The sequence below is a fragment of the Mesocricetus auratus genome, unplaced genomic scaffold (assembly GCF_017639785.1).
Source record: "Mesocricetus auratus isolate SY011 unplaced genomic scaffold, BCM_Maur_2.0 Super-Scaffold_100007, whole genome shotgun sequence".
NCBI lineage: Eukaryota > Metazoa > Chordata > Mammalia > Rodentia > Cricetidae > Mesocricetus > Mesocricetus auratus.
Window position 1 is genome coordinate 95276231 of NW_024429191.1, and position 25912 is coordinate 95302142.

Below are 25912 nucleotides of genomic sequence, written 5' to 3' on the forward strand. Positions count from 1 at the left end.
CAATGGCCTCTAGCAGACCCCAAGTCCCCTCCCAACACTGTGTGTACAGTAAGTGACAGAGCCTCAATGCCAAGACAGCTGTGAATCACTAAGACCCCGGCAGAAGAGAAGCCTCAGAAAGAAATGCCAGATTCCCGGAAGACACCGGAAGACACGGGGCCTCCCACACCCAGCCTCGGGAGCCAGGTCCCACTTCTCCATTCTCTGGCCACAGAATAAACCCTGATTCTCTTTGCTTTTCAACCCTGAGAGGTTACTTAGGGCAATGGGGGGAAGTGTGACCAAACAGCCTTTGTTTAGGGAGTCTCTCGTGAGAAGAGGCCATACATGGGAACTTTCCTTCCTCAGCCCTTTGAGGTGCCCTCGGCCTCTGTCCGGGGACTTCTGTGCTCTCCACATTCTCTGGGGTCACTTGCCAGCAAACTCTCCAGGCGCCCTCACTCAGATGACTTGTGTGCAGGCACCGCTTATGCACATGCTGGCCCCTGCAGGCCTGGGCAGTGGGGCCCGGGTGGCCTGCCTTCTGCACAGACAATGGACCACAGCCGGACAGCGGGGAACCAGGGCCAGACACACTGGAGGGTCAGCGATGGACAGGACCACACAGTGACCAGGCCTGTTTAGCTGGGCGTGATTCCCGCCCCCTACTTAAACCTAAACTGCATGTTAGGAACCCCAAGACGGGTGTGAGAGACTCATTTTATCTGTGTATGCGTGTATGCGTGTGTGTGTGTGTGTGTGTGTGTGTGTGTGTGTGTGTGTGTGTGAGTGTATATATGTATATGAGTGTTGGGCTCCAGCCTCCACAGGGAACAAGTCCATCCTGTTTTCTAGTCCTGGCTTCCTGCCCTGGCCTTGACCCTCTGACATCAATACATTCAGCAGGAGGAAAACATGCTCTCTTCTACCTAGGGTTTTTCCACTGTGCTGTAAACCTGTATATAAAGTTCCTCCTTCATACAAGAGACCTCTTAGCACTTGCAATGAAGACACACACACACACATTCTCCTGGCGATAAAGGCAGCACATACATTCTCCTAGTACAAATAGCTGGACGTCTTGTCTTTCTTTTCCTGATATCTTGGAGTTGCTTATGGCACGGGCGCCGCATATGAGTGTGTGTGTGAGTGTATATATGTATATGAGTGTGAGTGTATATATGTATGTGGGTGAGCATGTGTATGAGTGTATATATGTATATGAGTATATGTATATATGTATGTGTGAGCGTGTGTATATGAGTGTATATATGTATGTGTGAGCGTGTGTATATGAGTGAGTGTGTGTGTGTGTGTGTGTGTTCCGGGATCACTCCGTCTGTCGGGTTTGTGTGGCAGGCTGTCTACACTGAGCTGCTTTGTTGGTCCACACTGGACCTTTTACTTGTCCCTCTGCCCAATGTGAGGCAACCTTTCTCTGCAATTCTCTGTGGAGGTTGGGCCACCAAGCCTGGCTTGTCGCTGCTGTAGTCCAGACTCCAGGCCTGCAGGCTGTTGTGACTCCAGGGACAGGAGATGGGATGGGACAGGGCCTGGGGAGCTGGACCACAGCCTGTGCACACTGCGCTTCCCACGAGAGCCGAGCCTGGAGACCTGAGGTGCTCACCCCATGGCATTTCCAGGCAGAGCCGTTGGCAACAGTCAACACGGACAAGAGAGGCACATTCCCCCGACACTTTATTGTTTAGGAAACACCTGGGGGAGGGAAGGGCACAATCACTGCGCCTGTGCAGGGAAAGGAAGGGTGTGAAGGCTTCCTTGCCTCAGGTAAACACCAGGCGTCTCAGGTTCAGCTCAGAATCACACACCCTCACACAGCTGACACGCATCAAGCAGGTAAGGCTGAGCTCTCAGCAAACACAGCAAGTACACAAAGGTGTCACCATCAGCCTGCCGAGTGGACGGGGCCTGTGAGGATTATCAGGGCCTCTGCTCCCAGCAGTACCCGTGTCCTATCCCAAGACTGTTGCAGGACGAGGATGGCTGTTACCTACAGGACAACCTCTGACCCTGACTCTGCTGTCACACGCCCATTGGGAGCCAGCAAGAAATGCAGGGGACAACATGGAGGGCTCTAGTCAGGAACGGGCCTGTTGGAATCAGAGCCCTCCCTCAGCCACTGCTAGGTGGAGACAAGGCAGCTTGTGAAGGCAGAGGCGAAGGGTGCAGAGGCCCTTTCTGTAAGAGCTGATGTCACACTGCGGCTATGAGGGAGTAGCCGTGGAGAGCCCTCCTTCACTGTGTGATAAGGATTGACGACTGTTCTCTAAGAAAGGAAATTACCTTAATAAAATCAGTTAATAAGTCAAAGGCCTGCATAGCCCAGAGTCCTCCCGAGGGCCACGGGGGGCAGCAGTCCCGTGCTTCAGTGGCTTCAGCAGCGTGGGCAGGTGTGCCCCAGAGGTGGGGTCCTCGCCCCGCCATGTAAACACTTATTTTCCAAGGGTCTGCAGAGTGGGGCATGCCAGGGTCACATACGAGGAAGAGGGGTGCCTCGTGCTCCCAGGGTGAGGCTAGCACTCAACACACCTGGTTGTCACAGATACACGCACTGGCCAGAGAACTCGAGGAAAGGTCAGAGAAGCCAGGGAAGATGGGGAAAAGGAGAGGCGTGGCTAGATTTTGAAGGCCCTGGGGCTCAAAAGGTACCTGAAGCAGTGATCAATCCCTACCACAAGGTGGCAGTGCAGAGCGAGGCACGGGCGGGCAGAGGACCTGCTGTCCCTGTACAGGACCCCTGCCTGCCCTTGCTCCTGGCTTCAGAGCATCCCCCGAAGCTGTGTCACAAGGCCTGGGACTCAGCTCCTGATTCTGAGACTCTCCATCCAGGCACACAACTCGGTTAAAAAAAGAGAACAGCAGACAAGTCAAAGTGCGTTCTTCTGGTTTTTATGAAATTGAGTCCTGGTGTATGTAGCTCAGGCCATCTGCCCTCGCTTTGCCGGGCATGGGAACTGACTCATCTAGATGAACTCTATCCCTTCATACTTGACGCTGCCGATCTTGGTCTCTGGAAGCAGGAAGCGGCCATCTAGGGTGAAGGCCATGATGTAGGTGGCAACCCTGCCACTGTCCTCTTCGGACTTGAGAGCCACGATGATCTGGTCGTCAGTGTTAGGGATGAACTTGAAAGACGAGAAGCCGTGGGTGGGGACCAGCGTGCCCACGCGGCTCACGGAGATGTCCGTGAAGTCCTGGGCTGCACTCAGCAGGAGGTTGCTGCCCTTGCGCTCATCGGCCTTCTCGCTGTAGCGCTCGTGGCTGGCTCGGCGCGGCAGGAAGAACCAGCGCTGCAGCGTGTCACTCCAGCAGGCAGACTCGTGGATGAGGTAGCCTGCGTCACCACACAGCACAGCCCTCAGGACTCTCGCCACGCCACCCCAGAGGCCACGCATGCTCGAGGGCCCCCTCCACCCTCTCTCCAGCACTCCCGGTTATCTGGGACAGCTACCACGCAGCAGACACGGTACAGCCAGAGCCTTACCGTGCGTCTGCAGGGCCTCCCCGCCAGCTGCCCTCACATCCCCACAGGGGGCGCCAGCTGTCTTTTATTTTGCTCCCTTGGCGCACACAGGCGGCCAGAGACCGGGGAACCCGAGCACCCCAGCACAGAAGGGCTCTCGGGCCTTGGCTCCCTGCTGCGCTCTGCCCCACACCGTCAGATAAAGGTCACACTCCTCAGAGCCCAGGGAAGGCAGCTCAGGCCCTACCCGTCTCCTCCTCTGCTTGTGAGGAATGCGACCCCAGCCACTAGGGCCCCAAACTAAGGTGGCTTTCTGTGGACGAGGGGACTTCAGTGTGCAGTGGGCAGAAGCCATCTGGTGAGGCCAGCGAGGGGCAGAGACTAATGGCTCAATTGTCTCAGACGCCACCGACATGAGGAGGTGACCTTTGGATACAGAGAATGAAGCCAACAACCCCGAGTAAGCTGTGAAATCCGTACACTTGGGAGCTCGTAGAGGCGCCCTTACCTGGAGGGTGGATGCCAGCGGCAGCTCTCAGGGCATTGTAGCTGGACACCCAGTTCTCGTGGTCCACGCTGCCCCTGTGGCTCACCACCTTCACCCACTCGGGGTTCTCGTTCATCACCTCCCCTGTGGTGGTGGTCCACTCCTTGCCCAGGCCGCCCACATACAGGTGCTCGTCCTTCACAGCAAGCCACTCAGCTTTGAAGCCTAGAGCAACGAGAGGGGTGAGCCTGAGACCCGGGCCATCCCCATGCCCAGCCTGGGGCAATAAGAGAGGGGTGTGTCTGAGACCCTGGCCCATCCCCATGCCCAGCCTGGCTCTTGCCTGTCTGCTGTCATTTGCATTCAGAGTGGAGCCAAGCCTCTTGGATGTCCCAGGCTACCTCACTGGAGGCTGGGATGAGAGGCCCAGAAGGGAGCCTGGCAGACAGATCCCCGTGTTGTGCCCCAGAGTCCACATCCTCCTCTTTTTTCCCTTCTTCCTTCCAGGGAGCCCATCTCCTGCGCAACAACTCTAGGGCCGCACTGGGCCATTCCCAGACCACCTATGCTAGGCCCACCCCCCTCCAGCTCCCAAGGGCCAGCAACCCCGCCCCACGTCCTGTGTGATGCCAGCACCTCAGGAGCCTTGCGTGCCACAGCAATGTGAGCTTCCAAATGCTCTGTGGGTGCCAGTTACCTGCCACCAAGGGCCACACTGACAGCTCAGCACAGGGCCACCACTGCCTGCCTCTCAGCCCCAGGGCTTTAGAACATCACCGTGTGGGTCCGTTCTTCCCTTAGCCGGGGCAGAAAGTAGAGTGACAGGGTCTTTGACTGACTTCCCATAAGCCTCTTGGTCAAGCTGGCGATGAGGCCTGCACGGTCCCAGCGCAGTCTCCTCCCTGACATTCCAACAAGCTAGCTCTCCACACCCCTGCAGACCCTCACCCCTGGGAAGCCAAGGCTGCACCTGCCTCCCCACCGTAGGAGGATGGAGGCCCCTGACCCCCCCAGAGTGGCTTTGGAGGGACTGGCTTGGATCCTGCAGACCCAGTGACATCATGAGCTTTCTGAGCTGCCTCCATGAGATGCTGCCCCATTGGCCAGACTTGGGACCCTTCTGGATGAAGTCACAGCTCAGCCCTAGGCAGCCCATTACCCTGCATCCTTCCCCCTCAGGGGACGAACCACCGCACACAACACAAGTTAACCTCGATGGTGTCAGGCAGGAAACGGATGAACAACACCACCGCTGATACCTGGGTGGAGACAGCCTCTCCCGAGAGGCCAGCCTTGGACAAACACTAGACATTTTATCACCCAGGCAGGGCGTGGCATGCTGAGCAGAGGGACAAGGAACACAGCCCTCCTTCCACCCGAGGAAGTCTGCTGTGGTCTCCAGCTTGCTGTGAGGGGCAGATCAGGTCTGCTGAGGTGAGGCAGCTCTGTCTCCTACCCTGTGGAAGCAGCGGCTCCTGTCTGCTACACACGGGGCTAACATCAGAGTCTATTCCCAGGGGTCATTGCTGCTCAACACAGAGACCCTTGTCCTGAGCTCTGGGCAGGGCTGGAGGGCAGCAGTTAACCTGCGGCCCCAATAAACTGAGATTAGAGCCTAGGATCACAGCGAACCAGTGAGCACCTCTCTCTGAGATGAGCCACACGGTTGGAGCAATGCTGTGTGATCCTAAGACGGCTCTAAAGACGTGACAAGGACCAGGGTCCCAGAGGGGGTAAGGGAGGCACAGGACACAGCCTTGCCTCATTCTGAAAAGGGCTTCCCACTCAGCAGCAGGCTCCCAGTGACCAGCTCCAACTTCTACAAACAGCTTCATACCGGCCCGGGGAGGCTCTGCTCAGGGTGGAGGTGGGTGGGCGTGTCAGTCGGAGCTGAATGAAGTGTCACCTTTCTGGTGTGCAGGGCCTTTAACAGACTTGGGTTACTTTCTGAGGTTGATCCTGAGTGTCAACCTGATGGGATTCACGATCACCATGGAAACACACTTCTGGGCATGTGGGTGAGGAGTTTCTAGATTGGGCTAACCAAGACAGAAAAACTCTCCCTGATGTAGGTGGCACCATGCCATGGGTTGGGGTCCCGGACTGAATAAGGGGAGAGCGGGCCGGGTACAAGTGTTCATCCTCTGCTTCCTGACGGTGGACGCCATGTGGCCAGTTGCCTCCCACGCCCGTGACTGACCTCCCCACCACGATGGACTGCGCCTCTGGGAACTACGGTTCACCTCCCCGTCAGGAGTTTCGTCACAGCCTGAGAAGCTGACACGCAGTGGACGAAGGCTCAGCCACAGACAGGGCCCCACTTACCCTTCTCCACGGTTCCATCGCCGTCGGAGAGGATCACCCAGGGCACTGCTTTGGTGCCTTCGATCTGGTAGATGATCCCTGTGCGGTCGTCCACGGAGTACAGCTTCCCATTGAAGACGCTCAGGTCAGAGAGCTCCATGCCCCGCCCCTTTTCTGCCAGGTGGGTCTCCAGGACCCCATGGTCTTTATCCCACTCCACGGTCACCTTGTCCCCACTGTCCGACAGCGTCAGGTGTCCTTTCTTAAGGTAGCTAAACCAGGTGTTTTCCTCCTGGGCCCTGGACCCTGTGTCCAAGTCGGCGATGACTGCGATTCGGTACCGAATCCCACCTGGAGTCCTCTGGGGGGGTGACAGGGGATAGGTGTCATTGTAGGGAGAGACACGCTCCAGGCTGGCCCTCCGGCTGTAAGCATTGTGGGTAGGGGGCCTGCCCGGTCCTGGGGCCTGATGATGGGAGTACAGCAGCCAGAGGAGAGCAGCCCCCACAAAGGACGTCAGGATCACCCTCCAGCGGGGGCGGAAGCGGGGGTCCGTGGCCTTGGTCATGGATGCCAGCACAGGAAGGCCCCCTACACTGATCCGGAGGGAGTGCATAGGCTCATTCCATTCCCGGTGGTCAAAGGGCTGGATGGGCATCAGACCGCACGCCGGGCTGGACCTAAGCCAAGGAGAGGAGAGCAGTGAGCTCTGGGGGATTTGGCCGCTCCCGTCCCCAGCCTAAAGGGCTGAAGTCAGCCCCGCCCCGCAGAGACAGCTTCAGGGCAGTAGTGTCCTGGCCAAACCCTGACCCCAGCAGGGAGGTCAGCTGTTCTTTCTAGCAGGATGGTGCGTGTTTCCAAAGCAATGAAGCAGAGGGGGAGTGCGGGTGAACGCTGGTGCCTGAGGCCGGCACACGCCTCCTCTCGAAGTCCTCTCCAGCCACCCGCTCCCAGGAGTACCAACACTCACGGCTGCCCAGCCTAGCGCCCAACAGGGCCTCCCACATAGCAGCCTGGGCCCCCAGCCTTTACTTCCTGGACAGGTTCTGAGTGTTTGCTGACAGAAGACGTTAAGCAGGGCACACTGCTGCTGTTCTGGGTGCTGTCTCCCGGCACTTTCTAGTAACACAAGCAGGCACAGGGACTTGTCTAGCGTGCTGCTCACCCGATGACCCGAGGCACGGTTCTGGCCCCAGGCCCAAGTTGGGCTCTATACTACACAGGCCCGGAGCACTGGAGGAAGCTGGGAATTCTACCTCCTCACAACTGCCTGCCCTGCCTGCTCCTAGCAGACCACAAAGCCTCCAAGCCAGTGCCGGCTGTGGCGGAGAGGTGTCTGTCTCCTGCCCAGAAGGTGCCGCTGCCGCTGCCGCTGCCCTCAGCCCCTCAACTGATGCTTGTGGGTGCCAGTGTACTCCGTGTCTGGGGGCTGTGGAGATGCTCTCTCTCCGTGCTCCCGTGCTGTAGGCTCACGGGTCACTGGCTCCTGAATGCTCGGGTTGTGGTGCCCAGGGTCAGGTCCAATAGTGGATGCGAGGGCAGGAAAAGGCTTAGTGCCATCTGGGGGCTGCTGTGCCACGGCCACCTTGCAAGAGCTATCTTTTAGCAATGGCTGAGAAGAAATGGTCACTTCAAAGTGTTCTCCACCCCATGCTGGGGGACTCACTCAGGTCCTACCTCACACACACCAGGGCTTCGGATGCGAGGCCCAGGGTATCAGAGTTACATCCATATCCTGGACATGGTGCTGAACTCTGCCAAGTGTCAAATACTGGCATGTTCCAATTCCCTCTTGCACCTTAGGCACTATTTCAAAATACAAGTCTGAGTTCCCCAGCCTCAAGCCAACTAACCCAGTCCTCCTCAGGAATGGTTGATGCCACCCCAAACACCACCACCAAGTCAAAATTCCCATAAACCCCAAAGAAAAGGTGGTTTTGGTGCAGTGCCAAGTGGCCGCGACGCCTCCTTTGCCTTCCGTAACCCTGCCCCGTGGCAGGTGTCTTCCATCCAAAGCCTGTCTGACCCAGGAGCCATCCGCACAGCCGCCACTCGCCCACCCGCCAACAGTCTCCCCAGCTCCTCTGCAGCCTCTCTCCTGAGAGCCTCTGTGGCCCAGCAGCCAGCACTGCTTGTACATGATCTTCAGTGGCTCCCTGGTCCTCCGTGGCACCCTCTTGTCCTAACCACTAACCACGAGGGCCCCCATTTCCAGGGCAAACCTCACCGTTCCCTTGCCCAGGACACCTGCCCTGCTCTGCACGCTGCCTCATCACACCCTCAGGGGTCCTGGGGGACTCCCCACATCTGCTCTCCTTCTGTCCGGAACCTCACAGGTTCAGGGCTTCCTGCTCAGAGCTGGCAGCCAAGAGAAAATCGGCACAAATCCTCTGAGGGTGGAAAGACCAGCACCGTGGTGAGGCTCCCTTTAGTCATTCTGAAAGTGCACAGCTCCAGGCCAAGGCCCTGATGAACAACGCCACTCGGCTGCCCAACGTGAGCCACAGACACGATCGCTCTGAGAGTGCCACACACTCTGAATGTCATCACCCTTAGTCCTGGAACCCTAACGCGTCCCTGTTCAACAAACTGCATTCCAGTGCGCCAGCCCAGCCCCACACCGCAGATTCACACCAGCACAGCCCCACACCACAGCCCACACCACAGCTCCACACCACAGCCCCACACCACAGCCCCACACCACAGCTCCACACCACAGCCCCACACCACAGCTCCACACCACAGCCCCACACCACAGCCCCACACCACAGCTCCACACCACAGCCCCACACCACAGCTCCACACCACACCACAGCCCCACACCAGCCCACACCACAGCTCCACACCACACCACAGCTCCACACCACAGCCCCACACCACAGCCCACACCACAGCCCCACACCACAGCCCCACACCACAGCTCCACACCACAGCCCCACACCAGCACAGCTTCACTGTTCTGTTCACGTCACCAGCCCTCCTGCTCTAAGACACACCCACACCTGTGTTCAGGGAGAGGGACCCTTTGGGCTAGTCCAATGGGTGGACACTGGTTCCTTGGCCCTCCCTTGGTTTGCAGACATGCTGTCCACCTGGCTGGTGGACATGTGTGCTCCTGGACTGTCCTCTCAGGACAACCGAGCACTCAGCATGCTACATGAGCACAGGATCTGCAAGCCCATGTAGGAGCAGGTCTCCCCACCCCGTCCCGTATCTAGACAGCGTCACACTCAATGTGCTTTCCTCCGACTTGCAGCCCTAGGCCCAGGTCAGCTGTGCCTCCCAGAGTCAGGGAGACGTGCATGCTGTGTCCTTACAGCATGCATCAAGCAGGCTTCCTGGCAGAACTCTTAATGCTCCCTAAGGGCTGCCCTGCCCCCAGGACCACCCCAGGAGCAGCTGCACTCTTCCCTTCCCCACACACCCAGGCCGACACCAGTCTGGCTTGTTCCCATCTCCACACCGTTGGGCCTGGTCCTGTCTCACCAGGACTTTGACCTAATGCTCCAGACCTTCAGGGTCCAGACACTTCAGACAAGGACTTCCCTTTTGTGGGTCTCAGCATCCTTCCCGGACCTGCTGACAATGAAGTCAGATGCAGAGGGGGCGGGACCTGCCTGTTAGCCCTTCTCCCTTACAATTCTCCTCACCTGTCACGGCCTGCAGGGACAGCCTCCCTTGGTTTTTCAGTCCAGCCTCCCATGAACCCTAGCTTCAGACAAGAGCTCTGCAAATCCAGCATCCATGCGCCCAGACCACGACCCACGTGTTCCCTCCACCTGGCATGCACGTCTCCTCTGGCCACACAGGGCCGTCTGAGAGTGCCAGAGTGGTCATGCTTTCACTGGGCTGCGCTCTCTGGCCCTGTGTTCTCTCCCAGCAAGTCATCCGTCCTGTGGGGAGGCTGCTATTATCACTGTCCCCTATCCAGGAGCCTTCCATGCCAGTACAGACTTCGAGGGAGTCAGTAGGGACCTCATGAGGGGCTGCCCAAGAGGACGCAAACACATTGTAATTGTTTCTTGTTTCTTTTTTGAGACAGGGTCTGGCCTTGAACTCAAGATAATTCCGCCTCAGCCTCCTGAGCGCTGAGATTTCACATGTGTTTTTCCATAAAAGGCAGGGAGAGATATGCAGAGAAGACCACGTGACCTCAGAGGCAGAGGCTCCCAGTCAGCTGATTTTTCACAGGTGTCCTTGGACCCTGGCTGCTTAGTGCCTAAGACTGGCTTGTGTCTTGTGGCAGTTGATGCTGACGGGACCACAAGACAGGAGCCGACGGATGCAAGGGACAAGAGGGGAGGACAGGGTTGGGTTTGCCTCCTCCCAGCCCCCCATAGGAACCCGGAGGTCACTATGGGGTCTGCATGGTTGTGACAAGAAGTCTGTACCCCTTGCCTGCAGCACGACGTGTTCTGACTTGAGTGCCAGCTAAGGGCACTGGCCCGTGGCCTGAAGACGGGCTGTACCCCACAGTCAGAGGCGCCCTGCTGCCTGTCCTCTTCTTGAGCCAACCCAAGTCCAGGGCAACCTGTCTGGGGAGACACAGCAGAAGCGCCCAGCACCCAAGGTCACCTTTCCTCCCCACCCCTCGTATGCAGTGGGTGCTGAAGAGTTAAGTACCCGCAGACACAAGGCAGCAGGCCGCCCCTCACTTCCCCATCAGACACACACCTGTCTGTCCACGCCAAAGTACACTTCTGGACGAATGAGGAACGAGCAACAAGCTGCAGAGGGAGGGTCTTCCTCTGTGCGCCCAGGAGACGCCAGGGCCGTGCGGCTGCTGGAAGACCCCGGGCAGAGGGCACCTACCGCCACAGACACAGGGCACCTACCTCCATGGACACAGGGCACCTACCTCCATGGACACAGGGCACCTACCTCCATGGGCACCTGAGGTCTGCACAGCACCCTGCACGCGGAACCTCGGCCAAGGTGGCCTGCCTCCCTCCTGCTTCCTTGGCAAGTGGCCTGCGTGTATAGCAGGTGCAGTTCAAACAGGTTTAAGGCAGCTGCCAAGGCTGACTCCTCCCCTCCAGGATCAAGGAAGGGCTCTTCTTAGTGCAACTCTCCTGCCCTCCCCTCACTCCTGCAGGAAGGGCTCCCCCCCCCCCCCGCGCTCCTTCCACACCAGAGAGGGGGACAGGCCTCACCTGTCTACTCAGTGTGAAGCTCACTTCCTTACCACACGGTACAGCTGTGGGGGAGGGGGAGGCAGGCACCCAGGGCTTCCCAGCAGCCTCTGATGGCAGGTCCCTTGGAAACACTCACAGCTTAGACACTGGGCCGAGGAGGCTAGCTCCTCCTTTTGTGTTTTGCCAAGCTCAGCATCGTACCTAAGGATTGCATTCCCGATCCGCAGCAGGTGAAATGTGTGTTCTAGGACTACAGAGGCCCCTTAGATCCTTCTCAGAGGCCAAGTGTGGCGTCTCTGACATCTGCACCCCAACCCCCAGTGTCATGCACACAAAGGCAGTGACGATTCTTTCCTGAGTCAACTTCTGTTTTATTTTTTCAGCCTGTTTTTAAGTCAACTACTGTGGAGGGGTGTGATGATATTTTGTTTGTGATCTAACAAATCAAGCTTTCCTGAAGATCAGAGTGCGGAGCTAGCCACTAGTTAGCCATAGAGGCCAGGCAGTGGCGGCTCACATCTTTAATCCCAGCACTAGGGAGGTGAAGACAGGATATGGCTGGGCAGAGAGAGGAATATAAGGCAGGAGGAGACAGGAACTCATGGCATTCAGTCTGAGGATTGGTAAGGACAGGTTTGTCCCTTTGGTCTGAGGAGTCAGTTGAGGTAAGATGTCTCTCTTGTGGCTGCTCCTTTATTTCTCTGACCTTTCTGCATTTACCCGATATCTGACTCTGGGTTTTTATTATTAAGACCCAGTAGAACTCGTGCTACAGAGGGGTGTGTTATTTTTGTTTCCCAGGCTCACTCCCTGCCTGTGGTCCCTTCCTCCCCGTCTGGAGCCAGCAACACTGACACTGAGTGGCTTCTTGCAGCCTTTCCATCTGCTCTTCTGCCTCCCTCTTACGGTTTTAAGGGCCCTGAGGCCACATTTCGCCTTGGGAGAGCAAACCTCCCCGGCTGCAGTTGAGGTACTTTAGTCTTAATTCCCTTTCTTATCCAATGTAGCACATTCACAGGCTGGCGGTGGACATGGTGGGGGAACCACAGGGTGGGGTAAACATGGCTGACTTGAGGCTCACTACGGTTCACACCAGGCCTTTCCTAGGGTGGGCGGAGAAGCTTCAGAAGCTTCCCTGATTTGCATCTGTGGCATCACAACACAGCAGCATCTGCTTAATCTGTACCCCCAGTGCCTTGGAAGGAATCCTAGCAGATACCCCAAACACCGGATGCCAAGATGCCTGAGACCAGGAGTGTAGCAATCCCAGTCCAACTCAGAGCAGCACTGGACTCCAGGATGCACGCTGTACCCTGGGGCACAGAGCTTCCCTCAGTGCCAGCTCCGGGGACAGGATCTAGGACCATCCCCATGGGCCACCTCACGCTCACCTGTACCCCACCGATCAAGTGCTCACTCTTAGTGCACTGGAGCAGACGTGAGCTTCTAGCTCATTTCCTGAGACATAGGAAACACACCGGACATAGGTGAAACACTTAATGGCTGCACTCACTGAAAAGAAACGGGGGGATTCCAGAGAAATGTCCACCAACAGGAACCCTTAATGCCTCTCCATGCTGACTTATTAATAATTAAGTATCCATGCACGGCTATTATTTTTTCCTAGCCAACCTATCCTGTGTTGATAAAAAGGAGGAAAAATTATTTAAGGTCGGTATACAGGGTTTTCATTCCTTCGATGCTGGCATTTAAGACAAGCTTTCCAGGAATTCTCAACACTCACTGGCTTCCGATAGGCGGCCCTCACGCCACTCTACGGAGAGAGGAAGGGGTGTGGATGACAGTCCCACTGTCCTCCAAGAGCACTGGACCACCTTACCTGTACAGCCACCGTGAAGACAGCCACACTGCCGCCAAGGACGCTCTGAGGTGGCAGGGTCACGCGTGTCCGTGGGAACGCCCCGTGCACACATGCCACACTCAGGGGGAGGGGTGAAGATGGGACGCCAGCCTCCACCACTCTCCAGGCCTTTCTTCCTGTCCCCTCCGCTCCGAGGGCACAGCAGATGGGACCCCGCTGTTGGGCAGGTTGGTGAAAACAGTTTTGGGAGAACCAGCAGCTTAAGCCAACGCCTCCGTGGAGCTGCTCGTAGGCTGCAGAAGCAAGGTGACAACTGAGAAGGGAAGGACTCTTAGCTGGCTCTGTGTGACACACATCCCTCCTCTTATCCAGAAAGAACTAGGCTGGCTCCTCCAACGTGCCTTCCACCAGGGCTCGGGGACACACACAGAAGACGGAGGTCACCAGGGAGGGCCTGCCGTGCTCACAGGGTCCCAGCAGGGCTGCTACGCTTAGTTCTGGGGGGGGGGTGCGGAAAGAAGGGTCTGTGGAACAGTCTGGAAAGACGGTCCTCAGTCAAGCTCCACAGAGGGGCACGGGAGGAGCTACCAAGGCGGCTCCCGCAGTACCATGGTCCCTCCTGAAGTCTTGGGAGCTCATGTACGTTCTGGCCTGCCAGAACGTGCCACTGACACCATGCGCCCGGGTTCCCAGGTCTATGGATTGTCAAGTACACAGTTCTGAGACGGGAATGGGAAGCGACGCTGGTTACTGACGGCTGCTGAGTGTCTGCAGGAAAGGGTGCTGGGGTTTGCTGGGGTCGGGTGAACGTGAGTGGGTACTAGGGGAGGAAGGACTGTTAGGTGAAAGCAGCTAAACACCAAGGACGGACCCGGGGCTGCCCGTCTCCGAGGCTGGGAGGACGCATCTGAGAACGGGTTTGTCTGTGCAGGCGAGGAGCAGGGGGTGTGTGTGTGCGTGCGTGCGCGCACGAGGGGCAGGGAGGGTGTCTAGCCGAGGAGTGGAAAGGGAGACAGCGCTGCGGTGCTGCCCAGGTCCAGTCTTGATCGGAGCCGGGAGCCGGGACGGGAGCAAGAAGGTGGGCGCTTCCTGGTGGGGATGGGGGGTGGGGTGGACGGGGTCTGTTACAGTTGTGATCCAGTGCCAGCCTGGAGGGGGGGGCCCTGCCCAGGCCAGGCGGGGAGGGAAGAGGCTGTCGCCAGGGACTCGAAGCGTCCCCGGAGGAAGAAGTCTCACTCTACTCCTCGGGGGAGTGGGGGGTACAGCATTACACACTCATCAGAGAGGGGAGGGCTCCCACACTAGCCGGGGGCGGGGGGGAAGACGTCTGTCTGCCCGGCACCGGTCCCAGGTGAGCTGCGGGCCAAGGCTGGACCGGTGCGAGCGGCGACAGGCCCCAGAGCACGGCGAGGGAGAGCACCCGGCCGCAGGCTCGCCCTCACTCACCCACTGAGAGCCCTGGCTCCGGAGCCCGCGGGCTGCCGCCTACCTGCGTAGGGCCGGACAGGGCGCGCGCGGCCACTTCCGCCCCGCCGCGCGCGCGCGCGTGCGTGTCCCGACAGCCCCCCGCTCTGCGCCTGCGCCCCACCCTTTGGCCGCGCGCTCTCCCGGCAGCCTCCGCTCTGCACCTGCGTCTTCCGCCCGGCCTGGAGCCACGTCTTCCCGGCAGCCTTTGCTCTTTACGCTGGATGCCGGGGGCTGCTGGGAGTTGTAGTTTCGCGCTTGGGCCCCGAAATGGAGACTTTGGGCATCTGCTGCTGGAGGTTGGCTGTCATTTCCCAACTGCGTCTCCCGGGTTCTTTGCCTGGTTCTCCCCGGCTTCGTCTCGGGAATTCTCAAGTTCGGAACCCGCCCGGGGCCGCCCTAGTTCTCAGCCCCTCTTCTGAGCTCTTCCTAGCCGGTTCCACAGCCGGGGACCAGAGTCCCGCACGGGATGAGGATGGGTGTGTGTGTCTGCGTAACCGGCTGCAGTCAACAGCCCTTACCAACGGTGGACCCGGATTCTCTTTTCCCGGTCCCCTGCCTAGCCCTGGGCTCTGTCCCAGACAGCGGTAGCATAGCAGGACTCCTGAGAAAGGCCCTCACCAGCCAGGGAGCGTCAGCCCTGTCCTCCTGCCCTTCAGCCCCATCTCCGAGAAGGAACCGGTGCACAAGGGGGACGAATTAAAAAAGATGCAAGCCGCACACAGTGGAAAAGGCAGCCCTTTCTCCCACCCTTGCTGTTCAAAAGCCACGGCTACTGATAGATTCTTGTGATCCCTCTGAAAGATGTCCTATAGGACACACCGACGGCAGAGCATACCCTAAAATGCACGTAAAAATGGAAACGTGCTGGGTTCCCTCCTCTGTGCTTGGGGTGGGACCTTTCTTGAACTCACTGATGTTCCCTGTCAGACCAAACCGGGTCCCAGCCACACCTCCTCCTACTCCTTCTTCTCCTTCTCCTTCTTCTTCTTTCTTCGAGACAGGGTTTCTCTATGGCTTTGGAGGCTGTCCTGGAACTCGCTCTGTAGATCAGGCTGGCCTCGAACTCACAGAGATCCGCCTGCCTCTGCCTCCCGAGTTCTGGGATTACAGGCATGCACCACCAACGCCCGGCCACCTCGTTCTTCTTATGTTTCTGAACTATCCATCCTCTGTTACAGCTTGCCCTCTTAGGGACATCACCCTGTGTAATCCTCCCCATTCGATGCTCCCCTCCTTACACCCCCAAAAGTACACATGGACCTTTGCAGTCTTAGCGTGGCTGTCAACAACGTGTTGCTTAGTTCTGCCCAGTTTCCCTTTTATAAAATGAAATAAAACTTTGAGGTAGATGGATGGCCGTCCCAGCATTCGACGGGCAGTTTAATTTTGCCGACTTGGTGCCACCAGATGTCCTGTCCTTGCCTGATTACAGAGCTGTGTGCATAAGCGCGCGCGCGTGTGTGTGTGAGTGTGTGTGTGCAATGCACACCGTATATAAACACATTAATATCTGATTTGTTTTGATTGGGACAGGGTCTTATTGTCTAGCCCAGGCTGGCTGCAAACCTGCAATGATCTGTCTTCCTCAGCCTCCTGAGTGAGATTACAGGTGTGTTCCACCATGGCTGGTCCTTTACACACACACACATACACACACACACACCACTCCCTTTGTGTGGCATTGTGTTCACAGGCGCACACGTGTGTGCATTCCCCTAGAGGCCAGAAGACAACCTTGGCTGTTGTTCCCCAGGCTCGTTCCTCTGTTTCTGCATGACCTATGAACTGGCCGTGAAGGTTAGCCTGGCTGGCCAGGAGTCCCAGGATTCATGCGATTCTGCCTCCCTTGCCCAGGAATTGCAAGCATGCATCACTACACCTATCTGTGGGGATCACAGACCCTGGCCGGAAACACACCCCTCCATCAGCCTGGGAGCAGGCAGCTGCGAGATAACGTTTACTGAAAACAATTCAGTGCTATAAAGCTCTTGATAGGGCTCCGATAAGGGCTCGATCACTGAAACACCATGACTTTGATCCCCCCTACGGCTAGATGCTTCTTCCTGCTCCCTGCTGTTTCTCCCCGATTCTGGTGCCAGAGATTTAGATTTACCAGTCAGGAGGGTGAGAAGTCTGTGAGAGCTGTGAGAGGTGTGTGAGAGCTCGGTTGGAGAATTGTGTGTGTATGGATGGCAGAAGTCTTTTAAAAGGGAAGCGTTTTTTCTTGGGGAGTTCTCCTAAGCCGACTTGGGGAGCATAAAGTTTTCTTAAAGCAACCAACCGGTCTCTGTGTCATCTATCCCGACCACCTCGCTACATTCTCGGATGCAGGCTGCTCAGCAGGTGCGACACTATCCTTTTTTGTAACATGAGTTCTGGGGGTTGAATTCATGTCTCTGTGCTTGCAAGGCTGCACTTTGCTAACTGATTTATCGGCTCGGCTCTGTTGTATCTTTTAGACCATGCAGCATAGCTCTTGAGTACAATAACATCTCTTTAAGACGGAATCCATCCTTCCCCATTGCCATTGCACAATACTAATTGTTATCAGAATGATGTTTCCATAGATACACAGCTCTGTTCAGAGGCTATTAGGTTGCTCTGGTAGACTTTGTTTTTAAATCTGCTTCAACCGTCCTTTATCATCTCTTTGTAAACCTTCACACGCTGTTCCACTCATCCCTGCAACTACCCACCAGCAACCGACCTTCAGGGATGTTGAATAGAAACTGCTTGGAACCTGGAGAATCAGGAGACTATCGAGATTTTTATGATGCATAGTCTTCTACCCAAGACTATAAGGAAGTTATTTTATTACACCCTAAAACCTTCTTTTGGCGTGTCTGTAATCTCATTTTTCAACAGTGCTTCAGGGGATAGCCTTGCGTCGTTAGAGCACAACTCTAAAATGTATCTAGGTTAAATTCCTAGGGGAAAATCTACTGGCCCAAAGGATGTCCCCACGCAGGGGTGAGCACATACTCCCCTAGAGCCGCTGGCTGGTGGAATGACCCTCCTCGGGTCTGCAGTGATTGTTCGGTGCAGCACAAACAGGCATGGCTTGATTTTCCTTCTTTTTTGCCTCATGGGAGACCTCATCACAGCTTCCAGAGGGTCAGAAAAGGCAAGCAGACTTTCCTCACCCTGCATAGGGCTAGCCTACACTCCCATAGCAAGATAATAGCATGGCAAATTCACTGAATCTTGCTTTAAGACACGAGAACCTTCAGAGATGAAGACCCTAAAACCCAAGGAGCCCAGGAAAGCCTCTGTGTTTTGAAACATGTAGCCCAGGCTGTCCCCAAACTGGCTGTATATCTGAGGATGACCCTGAAATGTTTTGTTTTCATTTTTTTTGAGATAGGGTTTCTCTGTGTAGCTTCGGGGCCTGTCCTGGAACTCCCTCTGTAGTCTTTGTCTTTTAAAGAAGATTTGATGAGTTTGTTTTGTGTATGGTTGTTTTACCTGTACACACGTGCACCATACACATGCCTGATGCCCATGGGGACTGGAAAACGGAGCAGGATCCCATGGAACTGGAGTTACTGATGGTCGTGAGTCTCCATGAGGTTGCTGGGACTTAAACTAGATTAGCAAGTGCTCTTGGCCCCTGGGAGCCATCTCTCCAGTCTTACAGAAAAACTTCTTTATAAATAGTTTATTTTAATTCTATTTTATGTGTGAAAGTGCCAAATCCTGGGGAACTGGAGTCACAGACGGCTGTGAGGTGCTATGTGGGTCCTGGGAATTGAACCTGGGTCCTCTGGAAGAGCAGCCAGTGCTCTTAACCATTGAGCCATCTCTCCAGCCCCCAGAAAAACTTTTAATTTAAAAGTACGCTTTATGCATTAAGTGACAATTTCATACACGTATACAATGTATCTTGATCATACCCACTTCCGGCTCCCTCCCACACTTAATGCTTCCTGCTGGGGGCGCTCATCTTATTGGCTTGATCCTGTGGGTAACCGTAACTGTGGTGAGTTCATAAGTGCAATAGCTGTGTGGCAGCCGGAAGGCATCGTTTCATAGCAGTCTTCCCCCTCACAGCACTCCTCCTCCTCCTCCTCACAACACTCCTCCTCCTCCTCCACAGGCAATCCTCCCTTCTCCTCCACAGACAGTCCTCCCTCCTCCTCCACAGACAGTCCTCCCTCCTCCACAGACAGTCCTCCCTCCTCCTCCACAGACAGTCCTCCCTCCTCCTCCACAGACAGTCCTCCCTCCTCCTCCACAGACAGTCCTCCCTCCTCCTCCACAGACAGTCCTCCCTCCTCCTCCACAGACAGTCCTCCCTCCTCCTCCTCACAGCACTCCTCCTCCTCCTTCACAGGCAGTCATCCCTCCTCCTCCACAGGCAGTCCTTCCTCCTCCTTCACAGACAATTCTCCTCCTCCACAGGCAGCCCTCCCTCCTCCTCCACAGACAGTCCTCCCCCCACAGCACTCCTCCCTCCTCCAGCTCTTGTGCTCCCTCCACCCCTCTTCAGCAGTGCTCCCTGAGCTTCGTGGGGAGTGGTGCTGGGATGACGTCCCATCCAGCGCTGACCACGCACGGTGACTTACTCTCCGTGCTCTGCAGGCTGGAGCACTTTGCTGACCAGCTTTATACAGAGAGGAGGGGAAGTTTATGTGGTGTTCCTGGGCTTCATGGCTGGGCTTCTATGGGGGAAAGTGTGGGGAAAAGGGGCCAGCCAAAGAAACACACCCTGAGCAGAGCCAAAGAAACACACCCTGAGCAGAGCCAAGGAAACACACTTTGGCCCTGCAACCAGAACCAAAGAAATGTACCCTGACCCTGAAACCAGTGCCAAAGGAACACACTTTTGTTGGGGACTGCTAGAACCTTGAACAAAATGGAGTCTGTCAACCGTTTCTTGGCCTTCTGCCTACGTGACTGCGAGCACACATGCCCTTGAGACAAAGGAAAAGGCTAACCATAAAAGTTAAATTTACACAGGGCAGCCCACCCGCCTAGCCAGGGGGAAGTACCCTTACAGAGTAATTGTCTTTGTTAACAAAATTATAGTGTTCTGCTGTACACTTCCTACCCCTCCCTAATTCCTGCGCCTGACTTACGCTGACAAGCATTTGTGGAATGCAACTAATGACTGATGGAAAATTACAGCTTTGTCTTTACTGTATTTGGTGTATATTTGAATTGAGACTTGATTGACATGCTTGTACCACCCCCTGAGGTCCTTCCTCTATAAGTTCCAGCGCGCCCCAAAAATAAAGGCTCTTGATCAGCGAACGTTGTCTTGAGCCTGATTCCATTAACCTCTTGAAGTTCACTTTCCAGATCGGATCTGCTCGTGAAGGCCCACTAAATTAGTAGCGACCCTCATCACCTCACCCCCGCGGGTCGGGGGTCCCTTCCCGGGGGTCGCAACTGGCGCCCACGTGGGGCACGAGTTACAGACCACCGATCGGACGGCAGAGGCGCGACGAGTCCGGAGCCCACTCATAAGGCGTCAGGTAAGCCCCATCCGGGTGGCGCAGAGTAGGGTTAGTCTAATGACCTAGGTTAACACCGCCGTCCCATCCGTCCCGCGAAAATGGGGACTAGTATCAGCACAGAAGCTAGATTTATTAAAGGAATTCAGAAAGAATTAAGAGATAGATACACTGAGGTTAAAAAAAATAAGGAAGCCATATTTATTAAAGGAATTCAGGAAGAATTAAGAGATAGAAACATTGAGGTTAAGAAAAAAGATTTACTTAAGTTTTTGCTTTTTGTACATGAAGTTTGTCCCTGATTTGTCATTACCTGTCCAAAAATAGTTTGCAGTACTTGGGAACAAGTCGGGGCCGAATTAACTAATGATTTCGAAACCAAAGGCTCTAAAAGCGATAAAAAGATTATGCAGCAGTATTGGGATCTCTTAAAAAGTATCATTGTTAACGCGGAGGAAAGCCCCCAAAATGAACAAATTCTTAAAGATGCCCAACAACATCTAGAGGTCGCTTCCTGAGGGTGTTCTAGTGCAGCTCCAGGGCAAGTTCTGTCGCTGATCTTTCTAAAGATTGTTCCTCTTCCTCTGCTAACTCTGGCTTTGATAAGCTTCCTACTTCTCCTTCTGATCAACCTACTTCATTTGCCCCTAAAGTTCGATCTCTAGCCACCTGTATCTACCCCTCCCTACGGGCTGTCGCCTCTGCTCCTCCTGAGGAACCTCTCGATCCTGGGGACGCCCAGGAGCTAGAGGAAGAGGCTGCCGCATACCTTCGGGTTCGGGCGTGAGGTCTCTCTGGCCACGAGACCTCCTGCCTATGATCCTTCCTAGCTCCCTGATCTTCCTCAACCTTTTGCTCCCAAATACTCCTCCACTGTTGATTCTCTTGCTTCCTCTCTGTCGTTCAAGCTCTCAACGACAAGTTTTCACAGCTCCTCTCCTCGGCATCACGTAAACTCCAGTTCCCTCTTTTTGACCCTGAAGGGTAGGGAGCTGAACCGCCTCTCCCTGCTAGACCTCTTCCTGCGGCACAGGGGCAACCACGCACTAGACAGGAGGTTTGAGCCGAAAAAGCGGCTCGCCAAAATCCTGATGATAGAGCGGGCCTTGGCTATAGCCCACCTGCTCAAAATTTTCAGTAGTGGTTACTACCTCCCCTGTACCCCACCCTACCCCACCCCCGCCCCGGCAGATAAAATCACCTTAGCCAAAAGGCTAAGAAGGACCAGAGAAAGAAACACACTTTGACCTTGAAACCAGAGCCAAATCTGACCCTAACCCTGTGCAGAAAACCAACCAATTCCTGTGCAGGAGATATAGCCAATCTGAGCTCAGGGATTGAAATCTGACCAATCCCCATCCTGGAAAAACTCTCCTGTCCCCAAGAATCCCTATATAAAGCCCGTGTATGTTCTGCTTCCTTCTAATAAATCCCTTCTCTTCTATGCCCCCAGGAAACCTGGGTGAACATCCCCAGCTGGAAGACCCTGTCCTGCCGGAGCGGACACACCAGGGAAGCCTTTCCCTGAGGCCGGGCTATGAGCTGCTACACTTACTACAGCCTGTGGTGGTCCTCGGCTCCCAAACTCCAGGATACCTTTCCATCTGAGCTGTGTAACACTCAGTATCCTCGGCTCCCAGGCTCCAGGATTCCTTTCCACCTGGGCTGTGCAACACTCAGTATTCTGTGACTCCCGAGCTCCAGGATACCTGTCCCTTCGGATCCGTCCAAAACGCTTACAAAGAGGAGTGGAGACCGCAGGGCTGAAGAAGGGTGAGGGAGGCTTGGCTTCCGGGGCCTCTCCACCCCACCTCACTCAGTTCAGAGGACTGTCCACCAAGTCTCCGTTATCACGGTCTGGGCGCCGCTCTGCACACTCTGAACCTCTGGGACCTGGGCTAGATGTAAAGGAAACGAAGAAAGGACAGACAGACACACACACAGGAAGAAAGGACAGACAAACAGACACACACACAGGAAGAAAGGACAGACAGACAGACACACACACACACACACAGGAAGAAAGGACAGACAGACAGACACACACACAGGAAGAAAGGACAGACAGACAGACACACACACAGGAAGAAAGGACAGACAAACAGACACACACACAGGAAGAAAGGACAGACACACACACACATACAGGAAGAAAGGACAGACAGACACACACACACAGGAAGAAAGGACAGACAGATAGACACACACACAGGAAGAAAGGACAGACAGACACACACACACACAGGAAGAAAGGACAGACAGACAGACACACACACACAGGAAGAAAGGACAGACAGACACACACACACAGGAAGAAAGGACAGACAGACAGACACACACACACAGGAAGAAAGGACAGACAGACAGACACACACAGGAAGAAAGGACAGACAGACACACACACACACACAGGAAGAAAGGACAGACAGACAGACAGACACACACACAGGAAGAAAGGACAGACAGACACACACACACACACAGGAAGAAAGGACAGACAGACAGACAGACACACACACAGGAAGAAAGGACAGACAGACAGACACACACACACAGGAAGAAAGGACAGACAGACAGACAGACACACACACAGGAAGAAAGGACAGACAAACAGACACACACACAGGAAGAAAGGACAGACAGACAGACACACACACAGGAAGAAAGGACAGACAGACACACACACACAGGAAGAAAGGACAGACAGACAGACACACACACAGGAAGAAAGGACAGACAGACACACACACACAGGAAGAAGGGACAGACAGATAGACACACACACACACAGGAAGAAAGGACAGACAGACACACACACACAGGAAGAAAGGACAGACAGACACACACACAGAGGAAGAAAGGACAGACAGATAGACACACACACAGGAAGAAAGGACAGACAGACAGACACACACACAGGAAGAAAGGACAGACAGATAGACACACAGAAGGACTGATGTCGGTAGGATGGGGGGGAGTTAACTAGTCTCCACAGCAGGAGTCACAGGTGCAGGAGTTAACTAGTCTGCACAGCAGGGGTCACAGGGGCAGGAGTTAACTAGTCTGCACAGCAGGAGTCACAGGTGCAGGAGTTAACTAGTCTCCACAGCAGGGGTCACAGGGGCAGAGTTAACTAGTCTCCACAGCAGGGGTCACAGGGGCGGAGTTAACTAGTCTCCACAGCAGGGGTCACAGGGGCAGAGTTAACTAGTCTCTATAGCAGGGGTCACAGGGGCAGGAGTTAACTAGTCTCCACAGCAGGGGTCACAGGGGCAGAGTTAACTAGTCTCTATAGCAGGGATCACAGGGGCGGAGTTAACTAGTCTCTATAGCAGGGGTCACAGGGGCAGGAGTTAACTAGTCTCCACAGCAGGGGTCACAGGGGCGGAGTTAACTAGTCTGTGCAGCAGGCCTCTGTAGACCAGCAGTCTCCGGCTGCCAACGCCAGGCAGGAGGAAGCAGCGGTTGCAAGGTTGCAAGCGTCTGCACACACTGGCCCATCGCCTGTGCATGGCTCAGCCATGCCTCTGAGCCTCACCGGGGGAAGCTTTGGCGGAGGCATTAGGGTCCTTGACATGGCCATGCCCGTGTCAACGAGGCACATCCACCCGGGCCTTCACCCACTCGGGGCTCCTCTGCTCCCCCACACGCCCCCTTCCCGAATGCCTCTGGCCCCTGTGACACATCCTTCACCATTCCTTTGGTTCTGTCGCGGCTCCTCTTGGTCAGGTGCTAGGACTGTGCCCCCACCTGGGGGCGCTCTCACATTATTATGTTTTTTTCCTGAGTAAAATATTGCATCAGGTTCACCCTTTGCCTCAGCGTTCATTGAAAACACGTATTACCAAAACAGGGGAAGTCGGCGGAGATGGAGAAACTGAGGCACGGAGAGGTTAAATGGCTGAATGAAAGTCGGCAGGAATGTGTGTTTCCACAGTAGGAGTGTGCTGATCTTGGAGAGGGACAACCCTTCCGTTTGTTTTTCTTCCAGCGGTGAGGTTGCAACTGCCAATCCCGAGCTCTACCTGCCCGAGCCTCCAAGAATACAGGCCGGCGCCAGGCGGGAGCCGCGAGCTCAGGACGGTGTCCAGGAGCGGGGGCCTGGATACCAGGCGTCCTTTCCCATCCTCAGCACTTTCTGTGGATCTCTGAGAGGTTTCCCCACCCCCCCTTCTTGGCAGTGGGACACCACCAATGGGAGCCTGGCTGTCGCACTACCCTTCAGAATAGAATTCAAAAATCTGCAAAACCAGCCTTTGCCTGTGGGATAGCTGGGCAGACGGGCCCAGAATAGCTGGGTTGGCAGGACGTCAGGGCCCCAGTGGGAGACTCCGCGGAGCTGCTAAATGACACGCTATGCTTATCGGGGAGCCCAGCGTCGCCCTACTGCAGCCCAGGCCTCACAACCTTTTCCAGCGATCAGAAGACAGCAGCAGGGATGGCATGGCCTGGAGGAGGAAGGAATTGCCAAACAGGCTGGGGGGATGACTCAATGAGGGGGGGCGGGGGTGGTCATTGCTGGGCAAGCATGGGGACTGAGTTTTCAAAGGAAATGAGGCAGGGAGTGACCAGCATCTTCCTCCAGTCTTTGCCCATCTGGACGCGCATGCACACGCACACACACACACACACACCCCAAAACAAAAACAAATCAGATATACCACATACACACTCACATACATATATACACAAGAATATACAAGCATAGCACTACACTATGTCAGGGCACAGAGTGTGCCCTCCATGGCCGGCTGCAGCAGACTCTCCAGCAACTCTCATGTCCAGGAGCCGCCCTGGCCTAAGAGGAGAGAGTCACTTGGGCATATGGAGGAAGCCTTTGATGGTTTGGCCAGACACCCTTGGGCAGGTGCAGCCTCTAGGGAATCCAGGATGGAAGTACTTAGCTTATAGATCTTTTGGGAACTTGACAGGAAGACCCTGGAGGATGGCTTGGTCTTGCTGTCTGCCCCATTTGCTCAGGGCTGATGACATCTGACCCAGTGCGCTGTTAACTGGGGCTTCTCTTGTTAGGTTGTTGGTGTGGTTTACCATGTCTCTTGCCTTAGCTCTGGAGGGAAGGCTTTCGCTATGTGGAAAACATTCGGTTCTGGTTGATTGGGATGCTGTGGCAGGGATAGAGGGAGACCAGGAAATCTGCAAAGTGTTCCCTGTCTTGCCAAACTTCCTGTCTTTCTTACAGTTTCAAAGCAGAAATGAAGTTGATGACAAAGGGCTTTAGGAGCCTAGCAAGCTGTCCAGCTCAGTGACACATTTATTTCTTCCATTACACTGGCATGTGTTGGCCTTTGGGACCTGGCCTCGTAAGTCCTTTGTCTGTTTGCCTGTCGGGTTGGGTTGCCTGCACGTTGTGACGACACTCACTCTTAAGGCACATTCCATCTCTCTTCCAACCTCGTGGAATCCCCCTGTGCCCTCTGGTTCTCAGGCATCGTGGGAAGCTACACGTTCCCTTTCCTGTGTTTAGTACAATGTTTTTTTCCCTCCCAGATTCCACCCCGAAGAAAACTAACAAGCCCCTTAAGACGTCTTGGGAGATGTGAGGGCTCAGCCCAAGAGTCTGGATAGGTTATACTTACAATACTAGCAGATACCATGTATACTTACAATACTAGCAGATACCATGTATACTTTCAATACTAGCAGATACCATGTATACTTTCAATACTAGCAGATACCATGTATACTTACAATACTAGCAGATACCATGTATACTTACAATACTAGCAGATACCATGTATACTTTCAATACTAGCAGAT

General features: G+C 55.2%; 1 protein-coding gene across 3 annotated transcripts; it reads right to left on the minus strand.

The window, feature by feature from the left end:
- Positions 1 to 1660: 1660 nt before the first annotated feature.
- Positions 1661 to 14803, minus strand: Cant1 (calcium activated nucleotidase 1). Of its 3 annotated transcripts, none has more exons than XM_013113416.3 (5): positions 14701 to 14803; positions 13230 to 13504; positions 6276 to 6934; positions 3972 to 4175; positions 1661 to 3334 (listed from the first exon to the last, which is right to left on the minus strand). In XM_013113416.3, the coding sequence occupies exons 3-5, from the start codon at positions 6910 to 6912 to the stop codon at positions 2964 to 2966; spliced, it is 1212 nt and encodes a 403-aa protein (XP_012968870.1). In that variant the 5' UTR covers positions 6913 to 6934; positions 13230 to 13504; positions 14701 to 14803; the 3' UTR covers positions 1661 to 2963. The 3 variants fall into 3 exon arrangements, with proteins under 3 accessions (XP_012968870.1, XP_012968869.1, XP_005069905.1); XM_013113415.3 differs by having other exon boundaries at positions 14658 to 14752; XM_005069848.4 differs by lacking the exons at positions 13230 to 13504; positions 14701 to 14803 and adding an exon at positions 11136 to 11283.
- Positions 14804 to 25912: the final 11109 nt, after the last annotated feature.

Excerpts from the sequence above, each read along its gene's own strand:
- Cant1 (XM_013113416.3), bottom strand. The coding sequence starts at position 6,912 with ATGCCCATCCAGCCCTTTGACCACCGGGAATGGAATGAGCCTATGCAC. Across the intron at positions 4,176-6,275 it reads CGATGGAACCGTGGAGAAGG|GCTTCAAAGCTGAGTGGCTT; the intron begins GTAAGTGGGGCC and ends TCGTTGCTCTAG. Across the intron at positions 3,335-3,971 it reads CGCTGGCATCCACCCTCCAG|GCTACCTCATCCACGAGTCT; the intron begins GTAAGGGCGCCT and ends GTGGTGACGCAG.